Raw genomic sequence first — 27140 nt, 5'->3', positions numbered from 1 at the left:
TTGCGAGTCCCTCCATGAGTGTCAGTCAATCTGTGAGTGCATGAGTCTCTGAGCGGGTCAGTGAGTCGGTGCGTGAGTCTCTGAGTAGGTCTGTGAGTGGGTGAGAGAGTATGAGTAATTCTGTATGTGGGTGCATGAGTGTCTGAGTCTGTGAGTGGGTGTACGTGTCTGAGTTAGTATGTGAGTAGGTGCATAAGTGTCTGAATGGGTCTGTGAGTGCCTGTGAGAGTGTTTGGGTTGTTCTGTGAGAGGATGCATGAGTGCCTGAGTGAGTTCTCCTTGTTCTCTCCCTTTTTTTTTGCTCACTATGGACCTTTATTTTGCCTCTTTCTGCTTGTTTCTGACCGCTATTTTGCCTCTTTCTGCTGGTTGCTGGCCTCCATTTTGAATCTTTCTGCTCGTTTCTGACCTTTATTTTGCCTCTTTCTGCTTATTTCTGACCTCTAGTTTGCCTCTTTCTGCTCGCTTGACCTTTATGTTGCCTCTTTCTGCTCATTTCTGATCTTTATTTTGACTCTTTCTGCTGCCCTTCATTTTGCCTTTCTGTTCGTTTCTGACCTCTATATGGGCTCTTTCTGCTCATTTCTGACCTTTATCTTGCCTTTTTCCGCTCGTTTCTGATCTCTATTTTGGCTCTTTCTGCTTGTTGCTGTCCCTTATTTTGCCTCTTTCTGCTCTTTTCTGACCTTTATCTTGCCTCTTTCTGCTCACTGCTGATCTCTATTTTGCTTCTTCCTCCTCGTTTCTGACCTCTATTTTGCCGATTTCTGCTTGTTGCTGGCCTTTATTTTGCCTCTTTCTGCTCATTGAGGACCTCTATTTTGCCTCTTTCTGTTCACTTCTAACCTTTTATAGCTCCCACCCGCTGGAACCGGAGTGTTTGCTTTGGCTTGGCGGGATATGTCAAAGCTCCCACCAAGCAAAAGCAAATTTCTGCTATGTATCGGGGTCGAGCACCCCGGGACATAGCAGGATTTGGCCCTGGGAGGGGGGCGGTCTCTAGGGCCATGTATGGCTCCAGGAGGGGGGCTGTGCGGCCCCCCCTTTACTTGTCATGGGTTGACCACGGAGAAGTGGTGGTCCACAGGGATTTATATAGCCGGGGGGGGGGGGGGGAGCGCACGGTCCCCTCCCTCCTCTTAAAGTTTGTGCCCCAGGGATGTGGTAGTCCCTTGGGGGTCAGCAAACCCCCCCCCCCCCCCGCCCCATTATTTTGAAATCAGCCCCGGGGAAGTGGTGGTCCGTACGACCCCCTGTCTATTTTTCTATTTAACTACAACTACCTATTGTCGACCCAGTAGAAGGCGGGAAGCCGAAATGCGTCAGCCTGGGAAATAAGTTTGTCTGCAGGTTTTGCACTGAAAACAACCATCTAATGGATTTTTTGAAAAATAAAGTCTTTGCAACTTACTGAGGACAGTGCTTTGGAAGTTTTGTGCCGCCGCATTGCAGGTCGAACATCTGCTAAGGTGGAACTGGCACCGAGGAAAGCGGCGAGGCTGAAACGCATCTGCTCAGTGTTTCACGACCACAACATTTCCATGTCATGCGCTTGTCATTCTGGCATTGAAGTCTTTTCCTAGTCATCGAGCTGTGTCGGACCTGTTCTTAACAGAGTGGGAATTGGACTCTATGTGATACCGGTAGCAAGCACCAGTTACCGCCCGCCCTCTTGGTCTGGAGCAATGAGCCTGGCTTGCATTCTTTGGGTGTGGTATGAAAATATAGCTAGTCGCCCCCCAGCCGATATTCATCAAGATTCCATTGCCGGACAGGGAGAGAGGAAGCAGTATTCCACTGCGGAGAAGGTGCCAAAACAGAGACTTACCATCAGTGTCTCCCGTTGAAGGCTGCCGCGTGAGTGCGAAAACCATAGCCAGCACTATTGGGACGCCACAGGGCGTATGAGTGTTGAAATTACTTTATTCTCACTTGCAGCGGGACGCACAAAACCCGGCATGGACCGGCTTTGGGACCAGGACAGACATGTGACCGTGGAGGATGTGCGAATAACTTACTCCAATGGGAGTGGACCTTTCCTGATTTAAAAGTGGCCCCCAGGTGGAACATCTTTGCTAAGGTGGAACTGGCACTGAGGAAAGCCCCAAGGCTGAAACACGTCTGCCCAGCGTTTCACCACCACAACATTTCCAGGTCATGCGCTTGTCATTCTGGCAATAAAGTCTTTTCCTTGTCATCGAGTTGTGTCGGACCGGTTCTTAACAGAGTGGGAGTTGGACTATGTGTTACCGGAAGCAAGCACCGGTTACCGGCACGCCCTCTCGTTCTGGAGCAACAGGCCTGGTTTGCATTCTTTCGGTGTGGTATGAAAATACATTGTGTCACCCCCAGAACCCCCCCCCCCCTTCTTTAACAGAGTGGGAGTTGGACTATATATATATATATATATACATATATACATATATACACACACACACACATACATGCATACACACACACACAGACATATATACACACACATACATACATATATATACACACACACACATATATTATATATATATATGTACCCAGTTGAAGGCAGAAGCCGAAATGCATAGGCGTCCTGTGTTGCGGCACATTACATTAAGATAAAATATGCACAATTAAAGAGAACGGACTCACCAGAGTTTCTTGGCTGTCTTTCGGAGTGAGTGTGACTGGACTGCTCGAGACGAGCGGTCACTGAGGAAGAATATATATATATATATATATATATATATATATATATATATATATTATATATATATATACACATAGTTTATTTTTTTTGTACATAACATTAGCTATAGCAGATCCTTCACCCTGAGCCCCCTACCACTCTGTCTCCCCTCTACTGGGAGCATACAGCTGACCACTTCCTGCGCTTCCCAAAAGAAAAAGATAAATTATTTAAATTACTTAAGATTTAGAGGTGCCAGTGGAAAGGATAGCATATCTTTTAAATCTGCTTTGCAGTATGACTTGACCTTAGTCCCGAAAATTGGGACATGTAATTAAAGTTAAGAAAAGTGTCGGGACAACCCACTGAAAACCAGGACTGTCCTGGAAAATCCGGGACGTCTGGTCACTCTAAATGGAGTGCCATTGTATGGTGTTGAGCGGAGTGACAATGTGTGGAGTGGCATTGTGTGCTGTGTAGTAGATAGAGTAGCTGTAACGCCCTGAACGTCTCAGGATCGTTTAACAGACACGATAATGAGAACGCAACCACTTGTGAAGGTTTAGTTATTTTAATGAAGGCAAAAATAATACAAGGAATAAACAAAGGTTATAGTCACTGGAATCCTCCAGGCTAAGTACGTTACCAGCCCACAGCACGGATGGTCCTAACCGTCCTCTGCATATACGCCGATCCCGGCGTATGCCAACAGAGGGCAGAAATGAAATGGCCGACAATGCCAATCGGTAGGCTGTGAGGGGCACGAAGAGTGTTGGGGAGAATCGAGGAGTCAGGGAAACACCCAGCCGGGGTCTCTACCTGAAGGGAGCAGCCGCTCAACCTCTTCCTCAGACTGCACCGGGACGCGGAGTCACCTCCTGGTGATGCGTCACCGATACCCCAATCACAAGCAAAGAAGACTGAACCGAGAGCAGCCGCTCGATCGATCCTGTGGACTTCCGAGTCTGTAACGCGGCAAACACCTCCTGGTGTGCGTTACAGCTGGCAGTCCCTGTATCTCTGGTCGGGCTGGGAGTTACGACTCCAACCAGCAAAAGCGCCACTGCGCTTTGACTCAGCCGAGTCAAAAAGCGAAGCTCAATGGTTATCCGGTAGAGCTTCCGGGTCCTTCACAGGTGACGATGGGGCAAGACACGGCCCAGGGAGTAACGACTCGACCTACCTCTGTTCTTGCCTTACTGGAGCACCACTCCGGAACACTGCTCTTCACTAAGCAGGTACGTCGGTGTAAACACAATATCCGACAGCGTTGTACCTCCCGGTTCCTCCCTTTATAGGGCGTGTTTTCCTTGAGTTATGTAACAGCTCTCCTGTTTACATAAGGGCGTGTTTTCCTTGAGTTATGTAACAGCTCTCCTGTTTACATAAGGGCGTGTTTTCCTTGAGTTATGTAACAGCTCTCCTGTTTACATAACCTCTCAACCGCTAAGCATCCTGGGAGATGTAGTCCGTTTTCGCTGGTTACCGTTTTCCTCCCCTCGCATGACAGGAATTCTTGACAGTAGCACTGTGTGAAGAGGGGTGAAGTGGTTTTGTGTGGCACAGAGTGGGATGGAGTGTCATTGTGTGGTGTGGAGTGGCATAGAGTGGAGTAGCATTGGGCATTGTGTGGAGTGGAAGGGCACTGTGTGGTGTGGAGTGACATTGTGTGAAATGGCACTGTGTGGAGTGGAGTGAAATGGCACTGTGTGGCGTGGAGTAGAGTGGCATTATGTGGCAAGGAGCCGAGTGGCATTATGTGGAGAGGAGTGGCCGTCTGTTGCGTGGAATGACATTGTGTGGCGTGGTGTGGCGTAAAGTATCACTGCAGTGGCAAAGAGTGGAGTGAAGTGGCAATCAGAAGAGTGAAGTGGCATTATGTGGAGCGGTCTGGCACTACATGGAGTGGAACTATGAAGTGGAGAGACATTGTGTGACGTTGAGTTGAGTAGCAATGTGTAGAGAGGAGTTGCACTGTATGGAGTGGAATGGTAATGTGCAGACTGGAATGGAGCAGCTTTGTGTGGGTTGGAGTGGGGTGACATTTTGTGGAGTGGAGTGGCATTGAATGGCGTGGAATGAAATGGCATTGAGTGGTATGAAAAGTTACCAGAGTTGCCACTAAATTGCCCTATCATGCTTCAAAGACTCATCTGGGCTAGAAAATGCTATATAAATGCAATTATAATACAATACATTTTAGCAATTATGTCAATCTACAATCCATGTATACTTCTGATGCGGAGAAGAAGAAAGCGGAGTGCGGGAGGGGAAGGCTATATAAATGCATCTATATATCATACAATATGTCATCAATGATCTTGACCTACAACCTATGTAAACAACTGATTCGGGGAAGAAGCAAAAAGGACGGGAAGAATAAAGAAAATAGTACCCGAATCACAGCGAGCAGCAGATGGACAGCGGAAGCACACTAATCAAACAGTACTTGGTCTATGCGCTGAAAGAAAAGGAAGTGGCACCGGCAAGCGCTGGCCAATTAGGAGACAGACAATAAGACTGACAATTAAACCAACGTTGGTGCGCAATGGGCGGGTTCCAAGCCCTTTACAGAAAATAATATCCCTTACAGCAACAGCCCATGGGGCAGGTGAGACCTAAAAATTATTCTATTGTGGATGGGCAGCCAATGGAAGTCTCTAATCTGACAGGCAATGGATTGATATCCGAGTTTGAGATTTATTCTGCCACGCCTTTCTGTACAACCTGCAATCCTTGAATGGAATATATGGGGAGTCCCAAGTGTAGGGAGTTCCCATAGTCTAGTTTTTAAGCAAACAACAACTGAAGGGGGATGGCTGAAACCTGCGCCGCAGGGCATGCGTTCTGTCCCTGACCCCGGCGTCTACCTCACAGGTACACAGCTTCACAGAGACACGTTACAGACAGTGTCAAGGATAGAAAACATCAGAAACAGACACCCTCACAGACCTAGAGCCCTGCACGGCTCATACAATCTAATATGCACTGAAATCGCGAAAGGCTGTAATGCTTATTGAATGCATAGTGCCCATGCACACCTGCTGTGCAGCCGAGGCCTACCTTACAGAGGGCCCCACAAGATCCAGGACTCATCAACTGAAGCCAGGGGAGCGGCTCCGGGTGTGGACGTGAAAGCAGGGAAGAGTCCCGCCAGAGCAGCCCCCTGGCAACAACACAGCACAAGCTTCCAAACATGACTCACATCTCAGCCACATGGTAAGTCCTCTGGGAGGCAGGAATGAGTGTGGAGAGAAGGCTGCGGCTCCACGCCCACAGCAGCGAGGGCAGGGAGCCAGCTGGGGACCAGCAGAAAGGGGTACGGGGGGCGGGGTCTAGCAGAGTCCAAGCGGGGGGCGTGGGCTGGGACAGAGGGGGCGCAGAGTGAGCCGTTAAGTTGTTCATAGGGACATTATGGCCCAAGGGTGAGATGACCGTATGCGGGCGTAAACTGCGGAGGCGGGGCAAACCCGACCGTGCTGCAGTCTGCAGTTACGAAAAACGAGGAGAGACGAAATAAACAGAAAATAAGTTCATGCTGAAGAACCCACTAAATGAAAAAGAAAAACAGCCAGATCAGAACATTTCCTGAAACTCCAACTCGGTTAGTGATAAAGTTCCCTCTTCAAAATTAGACCCAGGCCAGTTACGAAACCAATCCTGCATAACGGCTCTACGCCTCGCAAGGGGTGCGGATCGCGCTCCCTTACACAATCTCAGATCAAGAAACGCCCAATACCTGCAGATACGCAGATGTCACCCGGTGCCTGTGTCGTTGAAGGCCACAGCTCATCCGGCCCGCAATGCTCGGTGCGTTTCCAGGCCCCAGCCCGCTCCTCCAGACCCCCTGTGCCGCCTGGGACCCTGTCACTGTTTCCAGTGGTGTTTCCACTGTGTGGGAGTGGGAAGAGATTCCAGGGAAACACTAAAACAATTAACCAAGCAGAGCAATCCTCCTCCCTACTCAAAAACAGATGATGTGATATATAGGCAGGGCCCTCATAAATGCCAGCAGAGACGGGCCCACACCGGGTGAAAGGGAGGGGGGCGGGGGAGGCGCGAGCGTGCAAAAAGAGATAGAGCGCGAAAGAGAAAGACGAGAGGGGCAGCGACTGAGGAGGAGAGGGAGAGAGAGGAGACTGAAAGGGAAATGGAGAATGAACGAAACTCGGGAGTACTGAGAGAGAAGTTCAAAGGGGGGTGGGGGAGGGAGACAGAAAAAGAGTGAGAATAAGGGAGACTGATGGAGGGACAGAAAAAAGAAGAAATGAGTTGGAGAAAGAGTGAAAGAAATGGGTAAAGCAGAAAGAGGGAACGATGGGAATGGAAGAAACTTCGTCCAACTGAATTCTTTCCCAGGGTGGAAAAAAAAATCCCAGACTCGCAATGTGGGAAACGAGGTCCACTTTCTCAAATGCTGACCAAATATGCGGAAACGCGCTGCTGCCACAATAAGCAATTCTGCAGGAGAACCGCCATCTCTACGGAGTTAAAAATATGAACACGCTGTCAAAAGCATGCAAAAACGCAAACCAATGTTGGCAAAAAAAGGAAGCAGAAAACTTGCTAGTCTCCGACACCGGCAGATGTTGGAATCTCATGTGTAAAGTCGTGGCAATACTTTGGAGTCGAAACGTCTTAGCAACACGTGATGATCAATTAGTCGCGCTATTATTAGGCCTGGGCGAAAATTTCGTTCCGTTCGCGGAAATTGCGATAATTTGACATTTTCGCGTTCCGCAGAGAGCGCGAAAATGTCAACATTTCCGCGTTCCGCGGCTTGGCGATAATTTGTTTCTTGCTCGCGCTGTAAAATAATACATTCTCACGCGCGATCGCCTTACCTGAATCCCTGCGTTCGCCGACAAGTTTTCTTGATCGGGTCGCGTTCTCCATGAGATGTTGTATTGTTTTTAGCCATTTGCGCTGTCTCGCGACAGTTCGCGCCCGCAGTGACGTCATGCGTCGCGCGATCACGTCTTTCTTCTCGCGATCATGCACCGCGAGACAACTGAAAACAAGATGGCCGCGCCCGCGAGCAACCACATGGGTAAGTTGGCGAGCCGCAACCATGCAGAAAATCTTGCGAAGATGTGGGAAAAAAACTTCCGCATCTTCGCGATATTTCCGCGTGTTTGCGATAATTTTTAACATTCTCGCGATAATTTGCGAAAGTGGATTTCGCAAATTCCGCCCACCCCTAGCTATTATGCATTATTACAGTGGATTTCAAACATATGCTCAGCAGTAAACAAGGAGTAAACAAGATTCCCGAAGGTGGTATGCCTCTGCAGGCCCACTTTATCAGTCTTACACCATTCTACATTACTTACGTACATCAATAAGTTCACTGTGACATGATTGGACTCTTTCTGAACCTCACAAACAAAGCCCAATGCATCCCAAACAGAACAAGCTATAAACACTCACCAAGAACCATGCACAACAAAAGTGGTAACCTCTTACCCAACAGTGCAGTCAGAGTTATGACGCTTTACTACAAATCTATAATACAGAGACTTCTCACGGTCTCCAGAGCGGAGAGAGGAAGCCAGTGGAAACAGCAAACCTGGGGTGTGACTGGATGAAATTTCAATGCCCCACTTAGCAGGAGAGCTGCTGCTGACTGGCCTAAAGATGAGGTTGTGATGTGCTAAGAAGTGCAATATGTACACAATTTCCATTGTTCGATCTAGATCCAATTAGAGAATTGACAGCTGCAACTCTACCTGCAGGCCTGAGGCATGCCAGAATTTTCTTCACTGAGGTCTGCAATAGCCCTGGAAGGGCGACACTGCGCTTAATCACAATATTTTTTAATTCTCTTAAATGGGTGAAGGTTGTTTCCCTGTCTCTGCAGCCTGAAGGAATGGGGTCATTGCCCCTCTCTGATGGCCAAAATCTCAATCCTATTTGGATGCAGTTTTAGACAAAGGCTGCCTAAGCAGCTCTGGACTGCCAAGTTACACAGTGAAACATTTTGTAAAACAATCCCCTATTGGCATCCAATCAGAGGAATAGCCGGATGTCATCGCCAGACATGCACAAGAGGCAGCCCTTGTATCAGGTAAAGTGCTCCACAAGCTCATCATGTCTATTACGTAGGCTTGATGACAGTGTGGAGCCTGTAGAACTCCATAAATCCAAGCTCTAGGTTGAGAGCTGTAAAGTGGTATGGCAACTACCGGCTGCCCGGGGTCCACGAAGGAGACCCGCTAAGAGGGCGGCCGCCTTAGTGCCACAAGAAGGCACAGGAGGCAGCCTCCCAGTGTTTGGGACCCTCAGGGGTCCGGTAGGCCGCGTCACTTCCGGGTAGAGGGGGGTGGGGGGTGAGTTAAATATACCTTTCCCTGCCCACTGGGCACCCTCTTTGCCCACTACCTCTGACGCCGTTTCCCACCCTACCGCATACCCGGCGTTTAAGCAGGGTGTGGGTGTTTTTTTTGGTCTAATGTATTCTTTTGTGTTGCAGGCGGAGTTACAGGGCGATCCAGAGGCTGTAAGGTACATATGGGTACCCTCTGCAGGAGCACAACAAGGGTGCAAGGGCTAAATATCCAGAGGGAAGTCCTCCAGTTGGACCCTGGAGGAGCGACGGCGCCCCGTTAGTCCTACGGGCGGTTGTGGACCTGAGCAACCGGGGGTTACCTGGCAGGCTCCGCTCCCCTATGGGGCGTTAGCAAAAGGGGTGGGCTGTTGGCCCACTACTGGGAGGTGTCTTTCCGCCCCAAACTATGGCAAACACCGTTGGGCAGTGCCCCGGTGTAATTTGGCTCCTCAGGTGGCAGGCGGCGAGGGGCTCGGATCGCCTTGGGATCGCCCATAAGCTAACCCACCAATCTTGGCATCGTTGTAATGCTAATAAACTGCAGCAATTTTTTCTCCACAAAAAAGGTGTCTTGTCTGGTTATTTCTCTAAGAGATTGCTGTATGGGTGGATGGCGAGTGTTGCCGATATTGGCACTATATCTGAGCGCAGTCCATGAAGGAGGATTCAAACCAGGAAAGTAAAGGACCAGCCAGGCGAATTGCTTAAAGGAGGTTTAGGATACCAATATGTGCGACAATATCAGATGGCTGAGAGGTCAAACTAAACCAGCACACACACACTGTAAACATCTGACACCATTCTCAAGTCATCAAGTACTGAGACAAAAGTCCACCTAGAAATCATTAAGGGTATCAGTTGAGTCAACGTTTTCTGCCTGTTCTTTGGAAACCACCACTTCCATCATCTTTGATGGGGCTAGGAGAAGAGACATGGAGCTGCGTTAGAGTTGGGCAGTGATGGAAAAGAGCTTCTGGCTTCATGGAAAAAGCGCACAGTCAAGATACGAGTCCAAGAGACGAATTTCTTCCATTATATTGATAATAGGGTTTACGAAACTACATATGCGGATTCTTCTCAAAATGTAGCACCTTCTCCAGAAATCTAGGGATTTTCCATTACCAAGCAAATCTAAATCAGAGGGAAAGGTTGAAAGTTGGCTGGGTTGGCAAGGTCCACATCAGGATTCCTGCGTAAGTTAGGGAGCATGGAAAATTGAAAAAAACAAACAACATAAAGCTCCCTGTCAGTACTAAAGGATTATGGCTATATCACGGTCAAGGTCCCACAAAATAAATAAATCTGTTAAAGAAATCATACCGCTAAGAGATTGAGAGGTGACCCTGAGTTAATAGATGCAACAAGTGCACACACTTGACTCGTCAAAATGACCAAAAGTAGAGCGGGAAGTAGCAAGGAAAACGGAAAGAAAGTTGACCACAAAGATCATATTTACAGTATTACGACTGGCTTCGGAAGGAGATGGCTCTAGTGTCACACCAAATATTACTTTTTGTTAAACAGTAGCCTTGCACATGTGGGTAGAGCATTAGATGTTTTAAGCATTCCTAATGTTGTTTACATAGGACCTGAGTAGGTTCCAATAAGGAGTACAAGAATCTTGATTATAAGTGTTCAGCATGTAGTGTTCGAAGCTTCCACCTTAGATTTCCATTGCAGAACCAAGGTGCCCATGTGAGACTTATTTGGGTGATCTTATGTTTAAGAGGAGAAAATGCAACCAGAGTTCATTCTGATCCAATTGGAAAAGAAGCCATGTAACTCAGGGCAATTATTCCTTCTTGAACGAAGGGGAAGGGTGGCAATTAAGGCCGGACTCTATTCAGGATTAAAATATTTCATTTTTCAAGAAGGTTTTCTGTGAGAACGCTGAAAAATGTGGCATGGCGCCACAGTCTTCACCAGGGGTTTTATACCGTTTCTGTAATAAGAGCTACTTATGTTCAATGAAAATCATGCAGAGCTACTAGTGTTATTAGCGCTTTATAGTGACCACATCAGACAAAACTACATTAGTGGCCACCCCTTGCAAGACCGTCAGAGGCCATTAACTCAGTGCATCAGGCAGGGTTCTCATAAGTAACGTGTTGGAGATGGCCCTTTTTGCAGGGTTATCCCTAAACTTTTTGCTTTTTCCTCCTATTTTTTCCTGACCCGTTTGTGTTGGTTTTAGGACTCTGGGCACTTTACCACTGCTGACCAGTGCTAAAGTGCATATGCTCTCTGTGTAAAATGTGTTATGGATTAGTGTTTCCAAGATTGGCATATTTAATTTACTTGTCAGTGCCTAGTAAAGTGCACTGAGGGTGCCAGGGCCTATAAATCAAATGCTTCTAGTGGGCTGCAGCACTGGAGTGTGCCACACACACAAGCAGCCTGTAAAGTATAACTCTGGCCTGCCATTGCAGAGCCTGTGTGCAGTCTGGGACTGCCATGTCGACTTGGCAAGTGCACCCACTTGCCTGTACCTAAACCTTCCCTTTTCTACATGTTAGTCACCCCTAAAGTAGGCCCAAGGTATCCCTGTGAGCAGGGTGCATTGTGTGTGAAAGGTAGGACATGCCCTGGTGTGTGTGGCATGTCATTATATTGAATTACAGCCAATTTCGTGTTTCACTATTGCAAGGTTACCTGTTCCCGTAGGCCAGAATGGGCAGTTTGATTATAACATCTTATTATCCTAACTGACCCAGGGAAAATGGTAGAAAAACAATTTAGTATGCCTGAACTCAGAATGATAAGATACATCTTTGAGTGAAGTTGGTTTTAACATTCCGTGTTTGAAAATACCACTTTTAGAAAGTAGGTATTTTCTTGCCTAACCATCCAGCCTGCCTCAGCTAGGTTGTGAATTGCATGTCTGGTTTGTGGGTGACAGGGGCTGGGTGGCTCCAGGAAACAGGGTGAGTCAGCACAAGGCTGAATAGACCTATCTGCATGAGGAGTGGTGGGAGGAGTAGCATATGGACCTGAATAGGGCTGTGCCTACCTTCCACAATGCTGGCTCCACCTCCTGTGGTGCGTCTGATGACCCTGGCCCACACTGACAGAGGAAGAAGTTGTGCACTGGCAGAATGCACCCAGAACTGGTTTGGACTAGGTACAGACACACTCTGCCTTCAGAGAGCAAAGGATTTGGTGGTATAAATATTGGGGCCCAAACCCCAGAACTTTAGAACTCTTTTGGCTCAAGAAGTCTGCCAAGAAGAGCTGGAGAAACTGTGAGCTGTGAGGAGGAACTACCACTTTGCTGTGTGCTTTGCTGTGTTGGCTTGCAGTGGCTGCTTCTGTCTTGGGCAGTGAAAGAACTGGACTGAACTTTCTGCAATCTACTTTTGCGAGTTTCTTCAAGGGCTTGAGGTAGAGCTTGCCCCCTGTTCAAGAAGTCTCAGGTACAGCAAAGACCAAGCTCGTCTGCCCTCAGCACCTGGGACTGTGTGTTTTGTGCAGCAGAAGAAGAAAAGCAACTCACTGACGCCGCCACCGAGCCGCTGCTCGCACCGTGACCTGTGGGCACCGCACCGTCTCGTTTCACGACGCCCTGGTATCCCCAACAAAGCCGCTCCACGCTGAAATCAACGCCGCTGCCTGCACCGTAGTTCGAGTGAACCGCTGCTTGCACCGTGAACAGCCAGCACCGTGACAAGCACCGCCTCCATCTCGCACCGCGACCCTGGTCTCACCGACAACGCCATCTGACGCCGCCACCGAGCCACTGCTTGCACCGCGACCTAAGGACACTGCACGCCGGACCGCTGCACTTCGCACTGCAACACACAACGCCTGACGGCACCAGTGCTCCTGACTCCATCAGAGAGGAGATCGACCTGCAACGTGTGTGACTTCGAGGGCCCCGACGACTCCTGCATCGACCTCCGGAACCGAAGCCTGCGGACGCCGTGTTTTTGGAAGCTCACCGAGAGGTCATCGACACCCTGCATTTCTGAAAGGTACAGTTTGCGGATCCTCCTGACACTGTAGCTGGCCCGCTAGGCCGCGGTCAGCCAGAACTGTTTGGATTTGTTTGCTCACAACGCCGTGGTAGCCCCGGACAGAGCTATCGACATCAAGGAACTGTTTTCAAACGTATTTTGATAACTGTAGATTTTTAAGTACTGTATTGTTGATTATCATTTTTGTCTTGTCTTGAGTATATAAATATATTGGATATTTTTCTAAACTGGTGTGATGTCCTTTTGTAGTGCTTACACTGTATTACTGTTGATTATGTTCAAATGCTTTACACACTGCCTCTACGATAAGCCAGACTGCTCATGCCAAGCTACCAAGGGGGTGAGCAGGGGTTATTTTAGGCGTATAACTCCCATATCCTGACTAGGAAGAAGGGTCCCTATTTGGACAAATGTGCAAGCCCTTGCCAACTAGAGGACCCTATTTCTAACATAACGCAAGAAAGGTTTTATCAACTATGAATGTAGATATAGTTTGGAAATGTAACAATTTTTATCCAAATATCTGAGTTCTGATAATACACATATTTTCATCTTGAATACACATTTTTCTATTTTGGTATACCTATGATAATTCATCCAAGCAATAGCCTCTAATTTAGAAGGTTGGGCTGCACATAGGAAAGCTACTTACATGTAGATGGAAAGCTACCAGCTCACAAGCTATACGTTGGAGACACCTGCCCTACAGAAAGGAACTAAGAGTCTATAATCTTATTAGATTGTTTAATAAAAGTGAAAATAAGGGATATTAAATTGGACTGGCCATGTGCCACTTAAGCCAATGAGGGGGTGGGGGGGGACAGTGAGACAGCCACATGTGACGGTGCAGTTAGGTGAAAAATAACGGTCATGGTGTCGCTGTCTTGGTGAGGAGCAAGCCCCTGCCCTGGCAATCAAGTACTGGCTGCTATCATGATCTGGGCACTGTGTGCAGTGCCGGGGTGCTCAGGCCTGCAATTCCCTGGGAGTCAGGTACACCTTTCCCTAATAATCAGTTACCTCTTGCCTTGGCAAAGAGAGACAATTAACTGATAATGAGGCACGCAACTCCGGTGATCCAGCACACTTAGGTCTAGTGATGAGGCAAAATTCGCCACGAAAATCAGCTGTAAATAGCCCTGGTGAACAGACATACTTTCAATCAGTGCACATTTGGCCAGACAATCTGGATAGCTTTTCTTGTGCTCTGAATGGCAATACCCTTTTAACCAGGCACACATTTCCTAGAGATCACACACAGTATGTCAGGGTTTTCGGGTACAATCTGTCCTGGTGGTACACAATGCTCTCGTGATCAGACACTTAATTCCTCAGTCAGCAGATAAACCCTGTCCTTATGATAAAGCATAATGTGCCTTAGTGTGCCGACATAAAATGCGCTGACTGTAAGGCACTCATACCATGGTAATCAGATTTATGGTAACCTGAATATAAGGGCCCTGCTGCCCTGGTAATCAAACACATGCCAAGTTGGTGAACTGGCCCTCAGTGCCCTGGTGGTGAGTCAGGCGCATGTTGGTATGGTAACAGTCCGTGCCCTCTTCGTAGAGGTGAACAGGTCTACTTCTGATATGTACTTGCCGTTACACAAAATGCACCCCGATGAATGGGCACTCATTGCTAGGGCAATTATCAACACACCATCCTAATGATCAGACACTTGTTGCCCTGAAAATCCAGCACAAGGCTCTGGACATCTGACATACCATACCAAAAATCATGCACGAGAAGCCCTGCTGATCTGGAACATTTTGCCCATGTGCTGAGGTTAGCAGTGGCCTGTCAATTAGGCATATCTTGCCTTAGTGATTAATTAGAGCTTACTTGTCATTTGGCAAAAGTTAATCTTGTGATCAAGAACACATTGTCATCAAAATAAGGCAAACCTAGTTTTATGACCAAGGACATGTTGCCCTGCTGATCAGGTCTATTAGGCCCTGGTGATTGAGTAGCGCTTATCCCTGTGATCAGATACACTTTGGAATTATGGGCAAGCATTCTTTGACTTCATGATCAGGCACACTTTTCCCCTCGTGATCAGGAAAATTTTGCTTTAGTCCTCAGGCACACTTCGCCCTAGTAAACAGGCCTATTATGCTAAGTGATCAGGTACCACTTACTTCTGTGATTAGACACGTTATGATATTATGAGCGGACACACTGTTCTCTCGCGACTTGGAACATTTTGCTTTGGTCCTCAGGCACACTCCACCCTTGTAAACAGGCACGCGTTGCCTGGGTGATCAGGAGCAGATATCATGCACAATACCCTGCTGATCAGACAAAGGCACTCCAGGTGACTAAGCACCACTTGTCCATTAGATAAGGCATACTCGGCATCCTGGTAATTAAACTCATACTGACTCAGATACATCCCATTACACTTATGTCATGGAATATTGCAGGCTTGGGTAGTTAATTGTCAAATCCTGACTGGGTAAATATTGTCGTTACGTAGGACATAATTTGTTTGCAGGAAACTTGGGAAACCGGGCCGATCAATTTAGATGGCTATCGTTCGTTTCATACTGCTGCTCTTCCATCAAGATCAGGAGTGGACAGGGGAGGGATTAACTCTAATCAAAAACACGATACGCCGGGAAGTTGTTTCATATATCAATGTTTCTTCTTTTTATCATTTATTGCTTTTAAAATCCCCAGACGAGGAAACTATTCTTTTAGTTAACTTCTATAATAACAACTTTACAGGGGATATGAAAAAAGTAATAGACCAGCTGGAGGAAGATATTGATAAATGTCTTAGTACTTCAAAACATAACCCAAAAATGTTTTGGTTGGGAGACTTTAATGTACATCCCTGTCACCTATCAACAGTATGTGGTTTTAATAACGATGAGGGTGACCCCCTACATCATTTTAATCATAATTACTATGGGGAAGCCATGAATAGATTAATAGCGATTAATAATTTAGAAATTTGTAATCCGATTGATACCCCATCTGGTACGCTGCAAAAAACGTTTGGCACTCCAAATCAGGGTACCACGATTGATTATATAATCATAGCGGAACCCCTGAAAAAACTACTTCTAAATTGAGAGATTAAGTATCTAAATTTTAGTGACCATGCTGCAATTACTGCCAAATTGAATTGGGCAGGAATACATGTGGGGCAGCCAAGACACGTCAAGCCAACAATGGAAAAAACGAACAGGATTACCCTAAAATGGGCAATGATAGATAAAATCTACCTTTGTCTCAAACATAATTGTAAAAAACCAAAATGACATAACATGCTTAGAAACAGCATCTAGTCCAACCCAGGTAATCATGGCTTTTGATTCTATACTTTCGGAGATTAAGTTCCAATTATTTAGGAAAAAGTCTACCCCTAAAATAGCGGGGCCGAGATGGTTCGATCAATCCTGTACTAAGTTCCTAAAAGCTCTACATCAAGTCCTCGGGTCAAATCCCAGAGATATGGCCCTAGTTAAAATATACCGTTCCCAATATAACGTGGCTAGGAAGATTAGAATAAAATCCCTAAAGGAAGAAGCATGGGAACAACTCCATCTAGCTGCAATTTCCAAAAATCCTAGGGACTTCTGGAGTATTATCAATGCTCCGTTCCTTAAACCATTATCAGCTCTAACACTGGATTGCCATGTAGACGAGGAGTCGTGGGTCTCATATTTTTCTAGCATATTTGATCCTAATTTGGAGGGGGGGGAACCACAGTTTTTATCTAGGTGTGATCCTAGCAAACCTCCCCTGATCTTTGATCATCACGAGATAAAAGTAGCCCTTATGCAGTGCTCTGGAAACAAAGCGCCCGGACCAGACTGTACCCCTATAGATTTCTTCCTTGATCAGCCAGATTTATGGGGTCCAGTGCTGACAAACGTCTTTAATGTCATAGCTAAGGTGGGTCCTCCAGACTCATAAAAGAAATCTATTTTAGTTCCAATTTATAAGAAAGGGGACAAAGCCGAGGCCAAAAATTACAGGACAATCTCGCTGCTCGATAGCACAGCTAAATTAATGGGAAGGGTTTTATTAAACAGACTAGAGGAGTGGGCAGCCAGCAATAAGGTTTTAATCCCAGTCCAATATGGTTTTAAAAAAGGTATGGGCTCTCAGGGCCAATGCCTTAATTTAAGCCTATTAATCGCCAAGTACTCTCAAGTAAAATCTGAAAGATTGTACTTGCCGTTTATGGACTTGTCGGCAGCGTCAGATACGGGAGAGAGGGGGAGTGCAGCAGGTTGTTTCCATTTAACAGGGGTGTCCGGCAGGGTTGTGTGCTTGCCCCATTTCTTTTTTCTATTTACACCAATGGGTTGGAAGCTCACCTGCTGGACTCAATACCAGACGTCCCCAAAGTTAATAATGTTTGCACTCCAATTCTCCTGTATGCTGATGACACGGTGCTAATTGCCCGCACAGGCCTCGCCCTTAAAACACAATGAGGCAAAGTCCTTTATTTTAATTACTGGCCGTTAAAATAGGAAGGTCCCAAACTATCATATCAGGACAGAAAATAGCCCATACTGATAACTTTTCCTACCTTGGTGTAACGTTTGATAGGCAATTATCATGGTCAAATATGCTGGCTACTAGAGGCTTATCACTTGAGAGAAGCATTATTGCCCTACAATCATTTATTAAAAAATTGGGAGTAAAACCCATTGGCAAAAAAAGTTTATGCAGCAAAATCAGTCTCGGTAGCAACCTACGGGGCAGGCATTTGGGGCTACATTAACCCCTCCGTCCTACAAGTTATAGAGGACCCATTTTGGAAAAAACTAGTGGGCCTCCCCGTAAGCTGCTCCAGTCTTATCGCTCATGCAGAATTGGATGTCCCTTATGTGACCGACACAATTGCTTTGGCTCCGATAATGTTGTGGCATTCCATATGGAGAAGGGAATCTATCCATTTCACACAAAAGTTAAATGAAGACTGCCTATCCCTGGAAAATGCCCACAAGATCCCATGGACTTTCTTATTAGATCTACTTTTTCATCTTTAGGATTAGAACGTCTATTCTCATTCCCTAGCGACTGTCTTAATTTTCCAAAAAGAGAGATAAAATTCAGTTTCCTCAAATTAAGGGCTGAAGCAAGACTGAAAGCAAACTGTACAAAAGTATCAGTCAAAGGATATTTAGAAAGCCCAATGGTACAAGAAGGGCCAACATCTTATATTTTTACTGTGACAAATTCACGTCTTTTTTTTCTAATTAGATTTCGTTTGAATTTTATTCCATGCATGTTGGCCCATCCAGCTGGAATTTACTCCATAAGTGAATTGCCATTCTGTCCTTGCGATGGTGTTTCTGCACAATCAAATCTACATGTTTTCTCTTTTTGCTAATTTTATGCAGAACCACGTAAAAGTTTTATTTTGCTCCTGATGCGTAAATATGATTTTAAACAATGTCGTGTCCCAATGTATTTTCTGCCTTCTTTGACTAATTCTATGGTGTTTTTCTGTGGCGTCCTTTTTAATCCAATCACGAAGAATTAGGAAATTGCACTATACATGAGAATGAATTCTAAACTGTTCCCATCAGCTGGCTTTTACTAACTAGTTAAGTATCAAAGGGGTGACCCGATAGACCACTGGACTCGGGTTAGTAATAATGCACAAAAAGATAGTCACAGTGGACATTATCCACAAGATATCGACATCCAATACATGATCCAAAAACTATAACACCAAAGCTTGTCATACAATCAAGGAAAATAGATTTAATCGATTGAGCGTCAATAGATCAATGATTCACAGATACGTCTCTATTTCAAATTTTGCAGCTTTAAAATGTAGGTGCAGTTAAAGTGTGGTGACACGTGCTAAGGGAGGGATCAGTGCAAGTGGTAGTGCAAAGGAAAGGTCGTGCATATACATACATATACAATGGTAGAATACCTAACCAGCCAAATAAATGGCACAGACAATAAATGTAAAATCATAAACAACTGCCGCAGTTCATTTTTCACTGTCATCCAGGTTTGATACAAAATGAAAGAAAAGTCAATGTATCGACCGCTTGGTGAACCAGCCAACTGAGAGTCTTGGAGGTGGGGTCTTCTTCAGGACGGGTGAGTAAGTGTAGGGAACGGTGGGCACCTAGAGGCAAAGATATAGAATTACTGGGGTGTGTCAAGGGTAGGGAGCGAATCCATGGAGTATGTATCAAGAAATATTAATTACCAGCATCACCAGGGGTCCCTCATGCTGGAAAATTAGAATTGTGGGCCTGATTTGCTCCTACATGGTAGTGGAGACAAGGAGACAAGTAAGGCTAGGATCATAGTTCTGATAGTCAAAACAGAGTACACTAAGGGAAGAAAAAGCCGTATACTCACAGAGTGGTATTAGAAATGTAGGGCATAGGGTCAGAGTACACTATGAGGAACTGAATCAAGCAGTAAGAAGGCACTAGGTTCAATAGTAACCTATACCTAGGAGAAAAGAGAGACAAAAGAAACGGGGGAAATCGCATTAAAACCACATTGGTGCGATGTTGGTCCTCAACGCGCAACTAATAAAAGTACGAAACAACTGAGACTAGTAACGTGAGTGGTACAGGTTAATATCTGAATGATAGTGTTACAGTAACGCTTGTTAATAAACTGGCAGCACAAACATGGTGACGTGCAAATAGGCCATGCAAATTCATAAATCGCGTATGATAAGAAGATTGGCGTGTGTTCTAACAATCGGGTGAGCGGCAAGCCTAACGAAGTTCGAGAACGGTTCAAAAGGTGGCACACTTGTGACAATTACTTGTTGAGAAAGTCAACAAAGTGAGTTACAGTAAGGCTAGTTGTCACAAACAGGTGTCAGAAATGGAAAGGCCGTACGTGTGCAAAGCCGAGAAAGTTACTGTGTAGTTTAACACCCGGGTAGGCGGCATGCAGATTACAATTCCAATGATATTACAGTAAGGCGTGTTAATAAACTAGCTGCACAACACGGTGACGTGCAGATTGGCCATGCGAGTTCAAAACGCAAAATCAAGCGCGTATGCTAGGAACGTGTATTCTAACAAACGGGTAGGCGGCAGGCCTAATGAAGTTCGAGAACGATTAAATTGGTGGCGTGCGTGTGACAATTACTTGCTGAGAATGTCAAAAATCTGGTATTGCGCGTTGTGGACCAACATCGCACCGATGTGGTTTTAATGTGATTTCCCCAGTTTCTTTTGTCTCTTTCCTCCTAGGTATAGGTTACTAGTGCCTTCTTACTGCTTGATTCAGTTCCTCATAGTGTAATCTGACCCTATGCCCTACATTTCTAATACCACTCTGTTAGTATATGGCTTTTTCTTCCCTTAGTGTACTCCGTTTTGACTAGCAGAACTATGATCCTAGCTTTACTTGTCTCCTTGTCTCCACTACCATGTAGGAGCCAATCAGGCCGACAATTCTAATTTTCCAGCAGGAGGGACCCCTGCTGATGCTGGTAATTTATATTTCTTGATACATACTCCATGGATTCGCTCCCTACCCTTGACACACCCGAGTAATTCTACATCTTTGCCATTTATTTGGCTGGTTAGGTATTCTACCATTGTATATTGATGTATGTATATGCACGACCTTTCCTTTGCACTACCATTGCACTGATCCCACCCTTAGCGCGTGTCACCACACTTTAACTGCACCTACATTTTAAAGCTGCAAAATGTGAAATAGAGATGTATCTATGAATCATTGATCTATTGACGCTCAATCGATTAAAACTATTTTCCTTGATTGTATGACCAGCTTTGGAGTTGTTATATTTTTTTTTATTTGGATCATGTATTGGATGTCGATATCTTGTGAATAATTTCCACTGTGACTGGCTTTTACTAAGTGTTCCCTAATGGCGTTTATGATGTTTTTATCTTTTTATTCATGTGTGTATTATGTATAGATGTTTTTTACTGTACTTTTATGATCTTATATTGTAAGCATCGAATAAAGTAAATTGACTGACTGACTACTGACTTAGTGATCATAAAAGGGGCTCTAGTGAGCAATCACACATTACCTGGAAGATCAGCTACACACTGCTTGTGTGCCTAGGCCAAGCTGTCCTGGTGACTTGGCTCATTTTTGGCCTTGTGATGAGGTACAAGACGATCTGCCCAACATCTTTAAAAATATATATATATATAAATTCATTGGGCTTTTCATTATAAACAACAGTTACATTTGGCAAAGTCCATCAAGATGGCAAACATAGCAGTATATAGCGTTTTACAATGTGTAAGAAAACCTGGACCAGGAAATGAGCAAGTGAACATGGCACAGAAATGTGCATGTAAACTCGGCCGATGGGTCACTATAAATGCTGGGAGTGTACTGCCACAATAATGTAAACTGGGGATTTAACCATGAACTGGGGTGAGGTTGATGAACTAGGAGGCGGCAGCAGCAGGTCACATCTGTGTAGTGGAGAAATGAATGTGGTTGGATAGAGAGGCCGGCAGTACCGTGGTGGAGGAGCCCATGGGGGTAAAGACAGCGGGTAAGCTGAAGCGCAGAGTTCCTCATCAAGGAGGCTGTGGATCATAGGGGTGGCGTGTAGGAGTTACGGGGGAAGGAAGTCATTCTCCACCCCTAGTAGTAACGGTGAAAGAAGGATAGCTTATGGAGGGAGGGGGGAGATAGGTTGCTTTCACAAGTGTGAAACTTCTTCATAGAAGAGGGTGTCCTGCTCAGCAGCACCCCCCCCCTTGCGTATCGCCCGATGCCATGCTGCCACCAGTGGGGGCGTTGCAGTGTCTCATTGGAGGATGAGCACACGTTTGGCAAGTAGGAGTGCCAGGGACGTAAAGCTGACTCGTACCTTGTGTTGTTTGCGATGTTTCAAAATGCCCAAGAAGCACTCCTCCCCGTTGTATATGTTCGATAGTTCTGTGACTTCCCACAGGGTGTTGCGCACAGATGTCCAGTAATCATGTAGAGATGGGCAGTACCACAGTATGGTATGTGGGTAAGGTCTGAGTCTGGGGTATGGCCACAGGAATAGTCAACCTGAACATCAGGGAAGTAGCGTTTCAATTGGGCCGGGGTAAAGTACGCTCTGTGGAGTATAAAGCAGTGTATGTTTTTAAAACGCGAGTTACAGGATACCTGTTGGGGGATTTCTAAAGCTTGTTCCCATTCTGTCGTGTAGCACTCGTCCGAAATAGTCCTCCTACTTCTGCCGAAGCATGTCAAGGGGAGCCACTGTTAGTTTGCGAATAGCTTTGTGTAGCCAGGTAATAAGGGGATAGCCATCACCCACGATAAGTATGGTTTGTAATACTGAATGTGTAGCAGGTTATGTCTCTGTGGAGACCCACAGGGTAAGGGACGTGATGCGAAGTTGCCTATGGAGGAGAAACTGCCCTGGTAGGATGCTGTGGTCTGTGGTTAGAGGTTCAAATGGGAAAAAGTAGCAGTCTACAAAGAGGTCTCCTAATGTAAGCCTCAAGTGTTCTGTTCAGGTTGCCATGTCCCTGTGCGAGTAAAAGCCCAAGAAGCAGGGGAGGCAATACGGGGCAACGCGGGGGCGTATGTCGGCATCTCATGTGTAAGATGATGGATACGGACCATACATGTCCGGGCTACTGCTACTTGCAAAGACAAGTGGGAGGAAGGCAAAACCTTTGGAAGGAGAAAGTCCCGGATTGTTGACACTGGATGTCTCACCTAAATAGCGCCCAGGTGTGTGCTGTTGATGATATGTTCCACATTTTTTTCTCTCATTATTGTGATTTAATATGTATCACATTTAATCTATCACACAACTTAAAATGGACATTTACATGTCTTTCAAAAAATGAAAAAATTATCTAATAAATGAAGTAATCTAATTTTGTATACCGTCTGTTGTGGGCTTTGCCTTATTATATGGACATATTGCCTAATACTGAATTATATAGGTGTAGGAAGCCCTGTTGTGTTTTATAGAGATCTTGGGCATACGATTAGGAGGGGAGGAGCACTTAACGCTCTATGCTGATGATGTGATAGTAGCCTTAAAGAACCCAAAGAGTGCCCTCCTGGCTTTTCTAGAAGAAGTTAAATGTTTTGGTCACGTTTCTAGCTTCCGTATTAATTTGGGTAAATCCCAGACTCTGAGCCTTACAACGACAGCATGTACTAGAGAACGGTTAGCCCGGTCTCACTCCATACACTGGGCATCAGGCTCAGTGGCATACCTAGGCATCCAGCTGGCCCCTTCGATATGGGAGATTGCTTCTCATAACTACCAGGAATTACTTGGGAGAGTCAAGGCTGACTTAGCACACTGGCAATGCTATCTATTCTCATGGATGGGTAGGATAGCCGCGATGAGGATCTTCCCCAGAATACCATACAAATTTCAAACCATGCCTGATTGGCCTCCACAGGATACACAGGAGACCCTACAGAAGGCCCTCCAAACATTTACATGGGCGGGTAAGAGTCCTTGGATGAGTCGAGACCATAGCTAGCGGCACCTGGAGAAGGGCGGCCTGGGTATCCCTTGCTTGGCTCGCTATTTTCCAGAGTCACAGAGTAGATATTTGGTAGAATGGTCTAGGTCTGAATCGGAGATGGGATGGTTATTTATGGACAGGGCTCTAGCTAACACTGCGCAGTGGAAGATCCCCTTTTTTACCCACAATCGCCGCCCGCCAAACCTATATCTATCGGTCATTGTGGCACCTACTTTAAGGGTCTGGGATACAGCGGCAACACAAGTGGGATTGACGTCTTTTCCGTCCCTCCTCACCCCCATAGTGGAAAATAGAGCGTTTCCTCCAGGGATGGATAGCACCACATTCTCTGTATGGAAGACGAAGGAATGCAGATCTATTGGGCACTTCTTCCACCAGGAAGGGCTCAAGACATTTCAGGATCTGAAATAGGATTATGGGATCCCGGAGAGTGAATGTTATAGATACAGTCAGATAATACACTGCACGATGCAACCAATGGTGAGGTAGGCAGCACAGCGACATCTTACTGGCTTTGAGAAATGGCTTCTCCTAAAAGATTCAGATAGACGTCTGACCTCACCGATTTATAGAAAGGGTGGGGGGGGGGCTGTGTATTAAGACGCCCTCCCAGCTCCGGTGGGAGATCGAGTTGGGAAAGTCACTCTCCCAGAAGGAATGGCGGGACATATACTACAGAGCACGACAAACTTTCACAAGTGTAGCTAGTATGGAAACGGCAACAAAGTTGGCCACTTACTGGTACCTCACCCCAGAACGCCTAAAGAAAGGGTACCCAGACAGGGACGACAGATACTGGCGTGGGGGTGATGGACAGGGGACCCTGGTTCACATTCTGTGGGAGTGTCCCCGCTTTGATGGTTTCTGGGAGGAAATCCTATCAGACACAAACACACACTGCGCAGCCCAACTCCTCAGGTTCCCTTCGTTTGTAGTACTGGGCCTCCCTAACCCCCTCACCTACCCCCTAGAGTATCAACGGGGTAAGCATATAGTACTGGCATTGGGAGCAGCTCACCAATCAATCCTGACACTATGGGGTACTGATAAGGTCCAGACGTGCCAGCAGTGAGTCCACCGTTTATGGAACCTTCTGGGGATGGAAATGCTCTAAGCTACACTTAAACAGCAAGCAGACACGTTTAGGGACGCCTGGAGCCCATTTATAGATTTACTTTCCCAGGAGTTCACCGAATTGACCTGCCATAGATATTTACGAATATGGAGACTAACTGACCCGAACGCTTAATAGAGTCATCTCACACACGGTGGTTTGTTGATCTGCTGCACATTCGATAGGCAGGCACCCGGAGGGATGGCGGAGGGCATCGGGGAAGGGAGAGTTGCATTTGTGTGGGTTTTTAGGGTATTATACTGCATGCTAGGTATGGCTGAATGTTGTTGCTAACATATAGGTAAAGGCTGCCAAAAGTGCACCTGAGATCCAATACTTACTATGGTCGTACAAAGGTGTCCCCCCATACAAGTCTGACAGGGTGTGGTAAAGGCTGATTCCCAGGTAGTGGACTACGGCTCGTGCCAGCACAAGGGCGAGATCTCACCAAGGTATACGAGTTGCAGGCGCGCAACACCCATTGGACTTGAAGGGCTTCAGCCCCCCCCCCGTCGTGTGTGGCAGCACGGGATGAGACAGCTTCCCGGGCAGCCACACAGCCGCACCCGAGCACTTCACAGGTCTTTAAAAGACCATTTGCATGTTAATGAGGCCTTGCTGTTGTTTCACCCCTTCTACGAGCCTCTGCAGCTCCATTCTGCCTGTTGCTCACCCCTTCTAAGAGCCCCTGCAGCTCCACTCTGCCTATTGCTTAAAGTTTCAGCCCCCCCCCCGAAATTTTTTCTTAGCCCCCCCCGAAATTTGCCTCTAGTTGCGCCTCTGACGAGTTGTAGTGGCTGGTCAGAACAGAGCGGGTAGATGATTGACTGCATTGCGGGTGCAGCGTATGCAGTTAGTGTGTCCAGTAGCAGTGAGAGTTCAGATGTGATGTCTCAGAGATACAATAGTAGGTCATCTGCATACAGGGATACTACATGCGTTCTGTTGTCATGGGGTAAATCCCACTGTTGGCTCCTTCCCCTGGCAGGCGTATGGCCAGGGGTTCCATTGAGAGTGCAAAGAGCAGGGGGGAGAGTGGGCATCCCAGCCTGGTCCCCATGTCTACCGGGAAGGGGGTGGAAATGAGGTGGCCCAGAGGCCTGCCCAACATCTTATATCGGTATCCGCCACAAAGTAATCTGTTGATCACACACACAATGGTCAATAATGGACCTATTGCCCTAGTGATCAGGCGCATGGAAAATACATGTATGACGCTGCTAACAGACTACTGAACTGAAAAGCAAATACCTGCACAACATCACATTTGAAATTAGAACTGCTACAGGGAACACGCGAGACCAGCCCCTTTGTTGTTGTACATTGGTAACGTAAAGGTCTGAAACACAACACACTTAATCCAGTGTTATTTCATCACAACAATGAAATACTACACTGTTTTCACTGCTGTGGAAAAAAAGAACATCAGTTGAACTGGTCTCTGTTCCTAAAAGCAAAGGAGGCTTTACTAAACCTACCACAAAAGGGCACATTGCATTTTTCAACTTAAGGTCTGAAGAGCAAAGCAATACCCCGGCTTGGACAAACAAAGAAATAGGACGACTTTTCAAATGAAAGAAAATTATTTAAACCTGCAATAAAATATAGAACTTTCAGTACATACGCCTCAACAACTGAAAAGCTGCACTTGACATCCATAACGGAAAAACATTTTATTTTAATTTTAAAGTGTAATCCTTATTGACACATTTACAAGTGCATTGCCAATGCGTTCCAAACCCGCCTCGAACACTGATCAAAAGCAATGAAAAAAATGCCTTCTGAAGTGCAAACATTTAAACAAGGCCTTGGTTTGTGCATACAATGCAGCGGCTAGGTAAAAAGAAATCTTTGAAGGACAGTGTACTTTTCAGAAGCAAAATTGTCCCTTGTGCATCCCGATGAAGGCAGAAGGACACAACCAAACAGATAACAGAAAGGGGAGACTAAAATACTGTGGGCTGAATCAAGAATTGACTGACGATTTTAAATTCCAAGGCCGAAGGTTCCTGATCCAAAGAGGCTAAAGTATGTTGAAGCAATCTCCCCAGAGTATGTTCAGAATACAATATATCCTCAATGACCGGCACAAGTGGGATTACATGCAGTGCTTTAAATGGGCCGGTACTGTCCATTACTGAGTACCGGCACTTTTTTATTTTGAGAGGGGGAGTACGTGCATTTCTCAAGTCTGGCGAGATACTTTAAATTGGAGAGTACCGGCACCTCTCAAAAACAAGCAGGTACTCTGGTACAGGGTACCTGCACTTCTATTTTTCCATTTCAAGCACTTGTTACATGCTAAACCTTAAAACCTAAAAATGTATATAGATAATCAGAAAGCAACTTCAGGTTACCATATACGTGAGATACTTGCTTCTCCACTGGGAACAGAACATTTGTACAGATATCCACCTGCTCTGTTTATGCATTATTTCTGAGCATTGTCAGCAGGCTAGCAGAGAAGCATAAACTATCCTTTGATAATGTGCATAACTATGGTGGACATCGGTCCTCGCGGACAAAGACCCCATCCCATAATGGTGACTTTGTCAGCACATCGTACACAGAAATATTGTCTGACAAATATTGTGTC

The 27140-nt window shown here is 46.1% G+C and overlaps 1 protein-coding gene across 6 annotated transcripts in view; it reads right to left on the bottom strand.

Annotated features, from left to right (window-relative positions):
- SORBS3 (sorbin and SH3 domain containing 3) overlaps nt 1–27140 on the bottom strand; it is a 328992-nt gene that overhangs the window by 286288 nt on the left and 15564 nt on the right. For 2 of the 6 annotated variants that reach the window (XM_085633981.1, XM_085633986.1), the window contains exon 1: nt 6402–6643. The exons of 2 other annotated variants lie outside the window; for them this stretch is intronic. In XM_085633981.1, the coding sequence (XP_085490107.1) occupies nt 6402–6455 (54 nt within the window). In that variant the 5' untranslated portion in view covers nt 6456–6643. Of the gene's footprint in view, nt 1–5725; nt 5859–6401; nt 6644–27140 lie in introns of those variants that run through there. 2 more of the 6 variants (XM_085633982.1, XM_085633988.1) reach the window with 2 other exon arrangements.

The sequence above is a fragment of the Triturus cristatus genome, chromosome 11 (assembly GCF_964204655.1).
Source record: "Triturus cristatus chromosome 11, aTriCri1.1, whole genome shotgun sequence".
NCBI classification, from domain to species: domain Eukaryota; kingdom Metazoa; phylum Chordata; class Amphibia; order Caudata; family Salamandridae; genus Triturus; species Triturus cristatus.
The sequence above is the reverse complement of the archived record's forward strand: the minus strand, read 5'-3'. Positions and strand labels throughout refer to the sequence as shown.